The sequence below is a fragment of the Agelaius tricolor genome, unplaced genomic scaffold, assembly GCF_023055355.1.
Source record: "Agelaius tricolor isolate 1412-34295 unplaced genomic scaffold, bAgeTri1.0.p SCAF_200, whole genome shotgun sequence".
Lineage (NCBI taxonomy): Eukaryota > Metazoa > Chordata > Aves > Passeriformes > Icteridae > Agelaius > Agelaius tricolor.
The window spans coordinates 367-11,970 of record NW_027269460.1 but is presented as its reverse complement, the minus strand read 5'-3'; the positions used below and the strand labels follow the sequence as shown (position 1 = coordinate 11,970).

At 51.9% G+C, this 11,604-nt stretch overlaps 2 protein-coding genes across 100 annotated transcripts; one reads left to right on the top strand and one right to left on the bottom strand.

Annotated features, from left to right (window-relative positions):
- The first annotated feature begins 67 nt into the window (after positions 1-67).
- On the top strand, positions 68-4,789 carry LOC139587202 (uncharacterized). Of its 50 annotated transcripts, XR_011678319.1 has the most exons (5): positions 2,050-2,306; positions 3,993-4,269; positions 4,313-4,354; positions 4,458-4,499; positions 4,581-4,726. XR_011678319.1 is itself a non-coding variant. In XM_071421207.1 (2 exons), the coding sequence occupies exons 1-2, from the start codon at positions 238-240 to the stop codon at positions 4,075-4,077; spliced, it is 1,782 nt and encodes a 593-aa protein (XP_071277308.1). In that variant the 5' UTR covers positions 68-237; the 3' UTR covers positions 4,078-4,098. The 50 variants fall into 50 exon arrangements, 1 of the variants encoding a protein (XP_071277308.1); XR_011678315.1 differs by lacking the exons at positions 4,313-4,354; positions 4,458-4,499 and adding an exon at positions 4,355-4,417 and having other exon boundaries at positions 3,993-4,312; positions 4,581-4,701; XR_011678306.1 differs by lacking the exons at positions 4,313-4,354; positions 4,458-4,499 and adding an exon at positions 4,355-4,417 and having other exon boundaries at positions 3,993-4,312; positions 4,500-4,620.
- On the bottom strand, positions 4,099-11,326 carry LOC139587205 (E3 ubiquitin-protein ligase PPP1R11-like). Of its 50 annotated transcripts, none has more exons than XM_071421249.1 (6): positions 10,806-11,326; positions 10,350-10,458; positions 6,403-7,203; positions 6,043-6,357; positions 5,931-5,997; positions 4,099-5,638 (listed from the first exon to the last, which is right to left on the bottom strand). In XM_071421249.1, the coding sequence occupies exons 1-3, from the start codon at positions 10,875-10,877 to the stop codon at positions 6,824-6,826; spliced, it is 561 nt and encodes a 186-aa protein (XP_071277350.1). In that variant the 5' UTR covers positions 10,878-11,326; the 3' UTR covers positions 4,099-5,638; positions 5,931-5,997; positions 6,043-6,357; positions 6,403-6,823. The 50 variants fall into 50 exon arrangements, with proteins under 50 accessions (XP_071277350.1, XP_071277349.1, XP_071277354.1 ...); XM_071421248.1 differs by lacking the exon at positions 5,931-5,997 and adding an exon at positions 5,849-5,908 and having other exon boundaries at positions 4,099-5,644; XM_071421253.1 differs by lacking the exon at positions 5,931-5,997 and adding an exon at positions 5,849-5,908 and having other exon boundaries at positions 4,099-5,447.
- Positions 11,327-11,604: the final 278 nt, after the last annotated feature.

The window sequence follows — 11,604 nt, the reverse complement described above, 5'->3', positions numbered from 1 at the left end:
CCCTCCCCGTGTCCCTCTGTCCCTCCCTGTCCCTCTGTCCCTCCCTGTCCCCATTCCCCAAATTCCGGCGCCACCCCCGCGTCCCCTCCCTGTCCCCAAATTCCGATCTCCCTCCGTGTCACCCTCGTGTCCCCTCCCCTGTCCCCGCCTCTCTCCTGTTGTCCCCATTTCTGTCCCCATTTCTGTCCCTTCCTGTCCCCATTTCTGTCCCCATCTCTGTCCCCATCTCTGTCCCCGATGTCCCCTGGCCACGCTGGCCGCGGCCTCCTCGTGTCCCCTTTGTCGCTGTCCCCTCCCCTGTCCCCCTGTCCCCATCGGTGCCACCCCTGTCCCTCCCCGTGTCCCCAAATTCCGATGTCCCCACGTGTCCCCTTGTCCCTCCCTGTGTCCCCAAATCCCCCCGTGTCCCCCTCGTGTCCCCGTGTTTGTGTCGCTCCTGTCCCCGCCCCTGTCCCTATCGGTGCCACCCCTGTCCCTCCCACATTCCGATGTCGCTCCGTGTCCCCCTGTCCCTCCCCGTGTCCCTCTGTCCCTCCCTGTCCCCACATTCCGATGTCCCTCCGTGTCACCCTCGTGTCCCCGCCCCTGTCCCCTCCCTGTCCCCGCCCCGACATTCCCGTGTCCCCAAATTCCGATGTCGCTCCCTGTCCCTCTGTCCTTCCCCGTGTCCCCAAATCCCTCCGTGTCCCCCTCGTGTCCCCGTGTTTGTGTCGCTCCTGTCCCCGCCCCTGTCTCTCCCCTGTCCCCGCCCATTTCCTGTTGTCCCCAGCTCTGTCCCCATCGGTGCCACCCCTGTCCCTCCCCGTGTCCCCACATTCCGATGTCCCTCCGTGTCCCTCTGTCCCTCCCTGTCCCCAAATTCCGATGTCCTCCGTGTCCCCCTCGTGTCCCCGCGTTTGTGTCGCTCCTGTCCCCGCCCCTGTCCCCGCCCCTGTCCCCACCCCGACATTCCCGTGTCCCTCCCCGTGTCCCCACATTCCGATGTCCCTCCGTGTCCCCCTCGTGTCCCCGTGTTTGTGTCGTTCCTGTCCCCTCCCCTGTCCCCACCGGTGCCACCCCTGTCCCTCCCCGTGTCCCTCCCACATTCCGATGTCCCTCCGTGTCCTTCTGTCCCTCCGTGTCCCCCTCGTGTCCCCCTCGTGTCCCTGTGTTTGTGTCGCTCCTGTCCCCGCCTCTGTCCCCTCCCTGTCCCCATCGGTGCCACCCCTGTCCCTCCCACATTCCGATGTCCCTCCGTGTCCCCCTGTCCCTCCCCATGTCCCCACATTCCGATGTCCCTCCCCGTGTCCCCAAATCCCCCCGTGTCACCCTCATGTCCCTGTGTTTGTGTCGCTCCCGTCCCCGCCCCTGTCCCTCCCTTGTCCCCGCCCCGACATTCCCGTGTCCCCCTCATGTCCCTGTGTTTGTTTCGCTCCTGTCCCCGCCTCTGTCCCCGCCCATTTCCTGTTGTCCCCATCCCCTCTGTCCCCATCCCTGTCCCCATCCCTGTCCCCGATGTCGCCCTCGCTGCCCGCCCAGCGCGGTCCCCTGGCCCTGCTGGCCGCGGCCACCTCGTGTCCCCTTTGTCGCTGTCCCCTGCAGGACCCGGTGCTGCTGCCGTGCGAGCATCGCTGCTGCCGCCGCTGCCTCCTGCCCCCGCTGCTGTCCCCGATGTCCCCAGCGCTGTCCCCGATGTCCCCAGAGGTGTCCCCAGAGGTGTCCCCGATGTCCCCAGCGCTGTCCCCGGCGCTGTCCCCGGGCTGTCCCCAGCGCTGGCCCCGCTGTCCCCAATGTCGCCGTCCCTGCGCTCCCGGACGCGTCCGCACCGCGGTGGCGCTGGCGGTGGAGGCGCGGATCGCCAGGAGGCTCGCGGGGGACGCCGAGGGTGACAAAAGCGACAAAGGAGGCGACAAAAGCGACAGCGCCAGGAGACGGCGGCGAGGCGGGAGGTGCAGGTGAGGATTGGGGAATTTTTGGGAATTTTTTTGGGAATTTTTTGGAGTTTTTTGGGGTTTGGGGACATGGGGACATCGGGCATGGAGAGGACAGAGCTGGGGACAGGGGGGTGACAAAAGTGACAAAGGAGGGGACAAAAGTGGCACCGAGGGGACAGCACCGAGCCGGGAGGTGCAGGTGAGGATTTGGGGAATTTTTGAGATTTTTTTGGGATTTTTTTTGGATTTTTTGGGGTTTTTTTGGGAGTTTTGGGGACATCGGGACACACAGGGGATGGAGGGGACAGAGGTGGGGACAGGGGGGGGACAAAAGTGACACCGAGGCGACAAAAGCGACAGCGCCAGGAGACGGCGGCGAGGCGGGAGGTGCAGGTGAGGATTGGGGAATTTTTGGGATTTTTTTGGGAATTTTTTGGGATTTTTTTGGGGGATTTTTGGGGAGATTTTGGGGTTTGGGGACATGGGGTTGAGAGGACAGAGCTGGGGACAGGGGGGTGACAAAAGTGGCACCGAGGGGACAAAAGTGGCACCGAGGGGACAAAAGTGGCACCGAGGGGACGGCGCCGAGCCGGGAGGTGCAGGTGAGAATTTGGGATTTTTTGGGGGATTTTTGGGAATTTTTTGGGGATTTTTTGGGGATTTTTTGGGGGGTTTTTTGGGGTTTAGGGACATGGGGACGTGCAGGGCATGGAGGGGGACAGGGGGGTGACAAAAGTGGCACCGAGGGGACAAAAGTGGCACCGAGGGGACGGCGCCGAGCCGGGAGGTGCAGGTGAGAATTTGGGGAATTTTTGGGATTTTTTGGGGACATTTTTTGGGGATTTTGGGGAGATTTTGGATTTTTTTGGGCGGAGATTTTGGGGGTTTGGGGACGGGGGTGGAGGAGGAAATTTGGAGTGAAATTTGGGGTGAAATTTGGGGATTTGGGTAAAAATTTTGGGATTTTTTTGTGGGGAAATTTTGGGGAACGTTTTTGGGGTCGTTCTGGAAGAATTTGGGAACTTTTGGAACCCCCCACAAACCCGGGGTGGGGGCGGGGTCGAAATTTAATTTTGGGCCAATTTGGGGCCAAATCCACCCCAAACCCTGCGGGGGGAGGGGACAACAAAAACCCCAAAATTGAATTTTTTAAGGGATTTTTTGGGGATTTTTAAAGGGATTTTTGGGGGGATTTTTTAAGGAATTTTAAGGGATTTTTAAGGGATTTTTTGGATTTTAAGGGATTTTTTGGGGATTTTTAAGGATTTTTGGGGATTTTTTTTTGGATTTTAAGGGATTTTTAAGGGATTTTTTGGGGGGATTTTTAAAGGAATTTTAAGGGATTTTTTGGGGGATTTTTAAGGGATTTTTGGGGATTTTTTTTTGGGATTTTTAAAGGGATTTTAAAGGATTTTTGGGGGGATTTTTAAGGGATTTTTTTGGATTTTATTTTTTATTTTTAGGGATGGGTTTTTTGGATTTTTAAGGGATTTTTTAGGGATTTTTAGGGATATTTAAAGGGATTTTTTTAGGGATTTTTGGCGGATTTTTAAGGGATTTTCTTGGGATTTTTTTAAGGGATTTTTAGGGATTTTTAAAGGGATTTTTTTTTATTTTTAAGGGATTTTTTGGGGATTTTTAAGGAATTTTTGGGGATTTTTAGGATTTTTTAAGGGATTTTTGGGGGATTTTTAAGGGATTTTATTTTATTTTTTTAGGCATTTTTTGGAATTTTAAGGGATTTTTTTGGGGGGGATTTTTTTTGGATTTTTAAGGGATTTTTTTGGGAATTTTGGGGATTTTTTGGGATTTTTTTGGGATTTTTTGGGGTGTCCCCACCCCTACGCCCCTCCCCCACCCTCGGGCTGGCCCCGCCCCTCCCCCGCCCGGCCCGGTGACATTTTTGACATTTTTGACATTTTTGGGCGGTGACCAAAATTTTTTTTGTTTTTTTTTTTTTTTCTCCCATTTTGGCCCCTCCCACCCAAAATTTTGGGGAATTTTTTCTTAATTTTTAATTTTAATTTTAATTTTTTTTTTGTATTTTTGTTTTTCTTTCTCTCTCCCCCTCCCCCACAGCCTCGGGGCCCAACTGCGAGCGGACGCCGCCCCTCCCCCACCCCCGCGCCACCCCTCCCCCACCCCCGCCCCTCCCCCACAATAAAAACGCGGCCCCTCCCCCCCCTTTTTGTGTCCTCGGTGTCGCTTTAATGTCCCCAAAGGGGGGGAGGGGACCCCAAAATGGCCCCCCCGGGGGTGGGGGAGGGGATTTGGGGGGTGGGGGAGGGGCGGGGTGGGGGTTTTGGGGTTTCCAGGTGAAATTTTGGGGTCCCCAGGTGAATTTTGGGGTTTCCAGGTGATTTTTTTGGGTTCCCCGGTGACGTTTTTGGGGTCCCCAGGTGAATTTTGGGGGTTCCCAGGTGAATTTTTGGGGTCTCCAGGTGAAGTTTTGGGGTTCCCAGGTGAATTTTTGGGGTCTCCAGGTGAATTTTTGGGGTCCCCAAGTGAATTTTGGGGTTTCCAGGTGAATTTTGGGGTCCCCAGGTGAATTTTTGGGGTCCCCCGTGACGTTTTTGGGGTTCCCAGGTGAATTTTTGGGGTCCCCAGGTGAATTTTTGGGGTTTCCAGTGAATTTTGGGGTTTCCAGTGAATTTTTTGGGTCCCCAGGTGAATTTTTGGGGTTTCCAAGTGAATTTTTGGGGTTCCCGATGAATTTTTGGGGTTTCCAGTGAATTTTTGGGGTCCCCAGGTGTGGGGGGGTTCGGGTTTCAACCCCTGGCAGTGAAATTTTGGATTTTGGGGTTGAAATTTTGGGCTGAAATTCCGGAATTTTGGGGCAAAAATCTGGAATTTTTTAGGGCTGAAACCCTGGAATTTTGGGACTAAAGCCCAGGAAGTTTTGGGCTAAAATTCCAAAATTTTGGGACTAAAAACCCCAGGAATTTTGGGGCTAAAACTCCAGAATTTTGGCCCTAAACCCCAGGAATTTTTGGGTTAAAAATCTGGAATTTTGGGGGGTAAAACTCCAGAATTTCGGAGCAAAAATCCCAGAATTTTTGGGACTAAAACTCCAGAATTTTGGCCCTAAAAACTCAGAATTTTTAGGGCTGAAACCCTGAAATTTTGATGCTAAAGTTCCACAATTTTGGACTAAAAAACCTGGAATTTTTGGGGCTAAAATTCCAGAATTTGGGAGCAAAAAACCAGAAATTTTGGGGCTGAAACTCCAGAATTTTTGGGGCTAAAACTCCGGAATTTTGGGGTTAAAACTCCGGAATTTTGGGGTTAAACCCCAGAATTTGCAGCCCCAAAAGCCCCAAATTTTAACCCTAAAACTCCCAGAATTTCGGACTAAAACCCTGAAATTTTCAGCCCTAAAACCTCAAAATTTTGACCCTAAACCTCGCAAATTTTAACGCCAAAACTCCAAAATTTTGATCCTAAAAGTTGCAAATTTTGGAACGAACCCCCTGAAATTTTAACCCTAAAATTCCAAAATTTTAACTCTAAAACTCCCAAATTTTGGCCCCAAACCTCCAAATTTTTAACCCTAAAACTCCCGAATTTTGGGACTAAACCCCAGAATTTTCAGCCCCAAAGCCCCAAAACTTTGGTTCTAAACCCCAAAACTTTAACCCTGAAACTCCAAAATTTTGGTCCTAAAACTGCCAAATTTTGGCTCTAAACCCCTGAAATTTTAACCCTAAAACCCCCAAAATTTTGGCCTCAAACTCCCGAATTTTGCCCACAAATCCCCCAAAATTTTAACCCTCAAACTCCCAAATTCTGGGAATGAAAATACTGGAATTCTCAGCCCTAAAACCCCCAAATTTTTAACCCTAAACCTCCCGAATTTTAACCCTGAAACTCCTGGATTTTAACCCTAAAACCCCCAAAATTTCGGCCTCAAACCCCTGAAACTTTAACCCTAAAACCCCCAAAATTTTAACCCTGAAATTCCAGAATTTTAACCCTAAAACCCACAAAATTTTGGCCTCAAACCCCACAAATTTTAACCCTCAAACTCCCGAATTTTGGGACTAAAACCCAGAATTTTCAGCCCCAAAGCCCCAAAATTTTGGCCCTAAAATCCCCAAAATTTTGCCCACAAATCCCCCGAAATTTTAACCCCAAAACTCCCGAATTCTGGGAACGGAACCACCGCAATTCTCAGCCCCAAAACGCCCAAATTTTTAACCCTAAAACTCCCGGATTTTGACCCTGAAACTCCAAAATTTTAACCCTAAAACCCCCAAAATTTTGGCCCTCAAACCCCTGAAATTTTAACCCTGAAATTCCAGAGTTTTAACCCTAAAACTCCCAAACTTTGCCTCTAAACCCCTGAAATTTTAACCCTAAAACTCCAGAATTTTAACCCTAAACCCCCCAAAATTTTGGGACTAAAACCCAGAATTTTCAGCCCCAAAGCCCCAAAATTTTGGCCCTAAAATCCCCAAAATTTTGCCCACAAAACCCCCAAATTTTTAACCCTAAAACTCCCGAATTCTGGGAACGGAACCACCGCAATTCTCAGCCCCAAAACCCCCAAATTTTTAACCCTAAAACTCCCGGATTTTAACCCTGAAACTCCGAAATTTTGGTCCTAAAATTGCCAAATTTTGGCTCTAAAACCCCCAAAATTTTGGCCTCGAACCCCTGAAGTTTTAACCTTCAAACTCCCGAATTCTGACCCTAAAATTCCAGAATTTTAACCCTAAAACCCCAGAAACTTTAACCCTCAAAATCCCGAATTTTGGGACTAAAACCCCCAAAATTTTGGCCTTAAACCCCTGAAATTTTAACCCTGAAATTCCAGAGTTTTAACCCTAAAACTCCCGAATTTTGCCCACAAATCCCCCAAATTCTGGGAACGGAACCACCGCAATTCTCAGCCCCAAAACCCCCAAATTTCACCCCAAACCCTCCCCCTCCCCCCCCCCGGTTTTTTCCCTTTTTTTGGGGGGGGTGGGGGAGGGGCGGTCCCTCAGTGCTCCATGGGGGGAGGGGCGGCAGCAGCAGCACCGGGGTGGGGGAGGGGCTGCCCCTCCCCCTCCCCCTCCTTTTGCCCCTCCCCCTCCCCGCGGCGGCCCCGGCCCCGTTTGTGGCCCCGGATGCAATGGAGGTGCCCGCAGCTCCCCTCCCCCACCCCGCCCCTCCCCCCCTCCTGCCCGGGCCCCTCCCCCCCCCCGCGCCTGCCCCTCCCCCCCCCGCTCTTCATCCTCCTCCTCCTCGCCCTCGCTCTCCGAGGAGCTCTCGCCAAACGCCCGTGGCTTCTCGTAGATGCAGCAGCCTGGGGAGAGCGGAATTTGGGGGATTTTGGGGTTTTTTGGGGGAGTTTTGGGGTTTTTGGGGGAGGTTTGGGGGGAGGGGAGGTGGGGGAGGGGGAGGGGAGGTGGGGGAGGGGCGGTTTTGGGGGGGGGTTTAGGGATTTTGGGGCAATTTTGGGGAGTTTGGGGTCCCAAGAAGGGCAGATTTTGGGTGGGATTTGGGGTTTTTGGGAGGATTTTGGGGTTTTCTTGGGGAGTTTTGGGGTGGGGGGAGGGGTTTCCAAAAAAGTTGAGGGGTGGGAGGGGGAGGGGAGGTGGGGGAGGGGCGGTTTGGGGAGATTTTGGGGGATTTTGGGGCAATTTTGGGGTCCCAAAGGCGGCAACTTTGGGGGAGTTTGGGGTCCCAAGAGGAGCAAATTTGGGGGAATTTTGGGGTTTTTTGGGGAGTTTTGGGGTTTTTGGGGGAGGTTTGAGGGGTGGGAGGGGGGAGGGGAGGTGGGGGAGGGGGAGGGGAGGTGGGGGAGGGGAGGTTTTGGGGGGGTTTTGGGGCAATTTTGGGGGAGTTTGGGGTCCCGAGAGGGGCAAATCTGGGGGGTCCCTGGAGGGAGATTTTGGTTTTTTTTGGGGAATTTTGGGGTTTTTTTGGGGAGTTTTGGGGTGGGGGGAGGGGTTTCCAAAAAAATTGAGGGGTGGGAGGGGGAGGGGAGGTGGGGGAGGGGCGGTTTGGGGAGATTTTGGGGCAAATTTGGGGTCCCAAGGGGAACAAATTTGAGGGAGTTTGGGGTCCCAAGAGGGGCAAATTTGGGGGAATTTTGGGGTTTTTTGGGGGGATTTTGGGGTTTTTGGGGAGGTTTGGGGAGGGGGAACCCCAAAAGGTTGGAGGGGAGGTGGGGGAGGGGAGGTTTGGGGAGGTTTTGGGGGATTTTGGGGCAATTTTGGGGTCCCAAAGGCGGCAACTTTGGGGGAGTTTGGGGTCCCAAGAGGGGCAAATTTGGGGGAATTTTGGGGTTTTTTGGGGGAGTTTTGGGGTTTTTGGGGAGGTTTGGGGAGCGGGGAACCCCAAAAGGTTTGAGGGGAGGTGGGGGAGGGGAGGTTTGGGGAGGTTTTGGGGGATTTTGGGGCAAATTTGGGGTCCTTGGGAGGCGGCAAATTTGGGGGAGTTTGGGGTCCCAAGGGGAACAAATTTGGGCGAGTTTGGGGTCCCATGGGGGGCAAATTTGGGGGGGATTTGGGGTTTTTAGGGGGTCCCTGGGGGGGAAATTTTGGGGTTTTTGGGGAGGGAACCCCAAAAGGTTTGAGGGGAGGTGGGGGAGGGGAGGTTTGGGGGGGTTTTGGGGGATTTTGGGGCAATTTTGGGGTCCCAAAGGTGGCAACTTTGGGGGAGTTTGGGGTCCCAAGAGGGGCAAATTTGGGGGAATTTTGGGTTTTTTTGGGGGGATTTTCGGGTTTTTGGGGAGGTTTGGGGAGGGGGGGAACCCCAAAAGGTTGGAGGGGAGGTGGGGGAGGGGAGGTTTGGGGGGGTTTTGGGGCAATTTTGGGGGAGTTTGGGGTCTCAAGAGGGGCAAATTTTGGGGGGGATTTGGGGTTTTTAGGGGGTCCCTGGGGGGGAATTTTGGGGTTTTTGGGGCGGCCCCAAGGGGGGGTTGGGGTGGGAGGGGGAGGGGCGGTTTGGGCCCATTTTGGGATCGATTTTAAGGAAATTTTTGGGATTTTTGGGGGGTTTTTTGGGATATTTTGGGGATATTTTTGGGATGAATTTTGGGCCATTTTTGGATGGATTTTAAAGAGATTTTTGGGATATTTTGGGGAAATTTTGGGATTTTTTTGGGGATACTTTGGGGATAATTTGGGATATTTTAGGGGATATTTTGGGGATATTTTTGGATTAATTTTGGGCCATTTTTGGGGTCGATTTTAAGGAGATTTTTGGGATATTCTGGGGACGTTTTGGGATTTTTGGGGGGGGATAATTTGGGCATAATTTGGGATATTTTAGGGATATTTTGGGGATATTTTTGGGATTAATTCTGGGCCATTTTTGGGGTCGATTTTAAGGAGATTTTGGGGATATTCTGGGGATATTTTGGGATATTTTTGGGATCTTTCAGAGCCATTTTGGGGATATTTTTGGGATATTTTTGAGGCTGTTCTGGGAAATATTTCAGGATATTTTGTGATATTTTTGGGGCCGTTTTTGGGGCTGTTTCGGGACTATTTTGGGGCACTTTGGGGCCATTTGTGGGATCTATTTTAGGGATATTTTAGGGCCATTTTGGGCCATTTTTGGGGCTGTTTTGGGATCTATTTTAGGGATATTTTGGATATATTTTTGAGGATCTTTTATCCATATTTTAGGGCCATTTTGGGGCTATTTTGGGCCACTTTGGGGCTGTTTTGGGATACATTTTTGGGATATTTTAGGACAATTTTGGGGATATTTCAGCCACACTTTGGGGCTCTTTTGGGCCATTTTTGGGGCTGTTTTGGGATCTATTTTAGGGATATTTTGCATATATATTTGGAGATATTTTAGCCATATTTTAGGGCATTTTGGGGGCTATTTTAAGGCTATTTTGGGGCACTTTGGGGCCATTTTTGGGATATATTTTAGGGCTATTTTAGGGCCATTTTGGGGGCTATTTTGGGCCATTTTTGGGGCTGTTTTGGGATACATTTTAGGGATATTTTAGGACTATTTTGGGGATATTTCAGCCACACTTTGGGGATATTTTGGGCCATTTTTGGGGCTGTTTTGGAATCTATTTTAGGGATATTTTAGGACTATTTTAGGGCCATTTTTGAGATATATTTTAGGGATATTTTGTGATATTTTAGGGCTATTTTGGGGCCACATTTGGGGCTATTTAGGGGATATTTCAGCCACACTTTGGGGATATTTTGGGCCATTTTTGGGGCTGTTTTGGGATCCATTTTAGGGATATTTTGGATATATATTTGGGGATATTTTAGCCATATTTTAGGGCCATTTTGGGGGCTATTTTTGGGCTGTTTTGGGCATTTTTGGGGCTGTTTTGGGATACATTTTAGGGATATTTTAGGACTCTTTTGGGGATATTTCAGCCACACTTTGGGGATATTTTGGGGCCATTTTGGGGCCGCATTTGGGAATCTTTTGGGGCTCTTTGGGGCATCTTTCGGTGCCGCTCACACTTGGAGGAGCGCCGGCCCAGGTGCTCGTTGTCCACGGTGTCGCTCGACCACTCGACTTTCTTGTCCGGCTTCCTCTTCCTCAGCTTCAGCGTCAGGCTGCGGTTCTCCTGGGGGGCGGGGCCAGCAGGGGTCACCCAGGGGTCAGCAGGGTCACTCCGGGTCATTTTGGGGTCATTCAAGGTGACCAAGGGGTCATTTTGTGTCCCCAGGGGTCACTCAGGGCTCATTTTGTGTCCCCAGGGACCCTTCCCAGGCCCCGAAACCCCTCCCAGTTCATCCCAGTCCCTCCCAGTAACCCCACAGACCCCTCCCAGTCCTCCCAAACCCCTCCCACTCCCTCCCAGTATCCCATCCCCCATTCCCAGTCCCTCCCAGTCCCCTCCAAACCCCTCCCAATCCATCCCAGTCCCGGTCCCCCCCCCCATCCCATTCACTCCCTCCCCCGGCCCGGTACCGGTTCCGCGGTTCCGCTCTCGGTGACGGTGGCGGTGCCGCAGCCGCCGCCGCTCTCCGCGGTCTCCGCCATGGCCGCGGGGGGATCCCGGGGATGTCCCCGGTACCGGGAGGGGACGGCCCCGCTACTGGGATGGGGCGGGGGCGGAACTGGGAAGGGCCGGGCGCTCTCGCCGCCGCCCCCGGTGCGGCGCCCGAGGCCGCCCCCACTTCCGGTGTGCGGCGCCACTTCCGGTGGGTGCGGCAGCGAATCCGCTCCCTCTGCGCAGCCGCTTCCGGTGCGCGGCACTTCCGGGGTGGTTGAGGCGGGTACGGAGGGGCGGAGGGGACAATCTTGGTCAGGGGGAGATTGCGGGGGTGAAAAAGGGCCCGGGGGCGATTTTGGAGTCGCAAAAAGGCAAAAAAATCCCAAAAAATGAAAAAAATAAATCAAAATTCCGCTTTAAATTTGGGGGAATCGCTTTTATTTCTGCTCTGGTGACGAAAACGGTCCCAAAAATCCCCAGAATTTCCCCCCAAAAAATCTCAAAAAAGGACCCAAAAATGAACCCTAAAATCCTCAAAATTCCCAAAAATCCCACCCAAAAATCCTAAAAAAAACCCCCAAAAATCCCAAAATCGGACCCAAAAATGGTCCTCAAAAAATCCTCAAAATAAATAAATAAAAAATCCCAAAAAAGCCCAAAATTGGGAACTTCAGGAATCTTCCTTTTCCTGGAACCTGCGGGAAAAGGGGAAGGGTTGAGAAAATTGGGAATTTTGGGGGAAATTTGGGATTTTTTGGGTTTTTGGGAGAATTT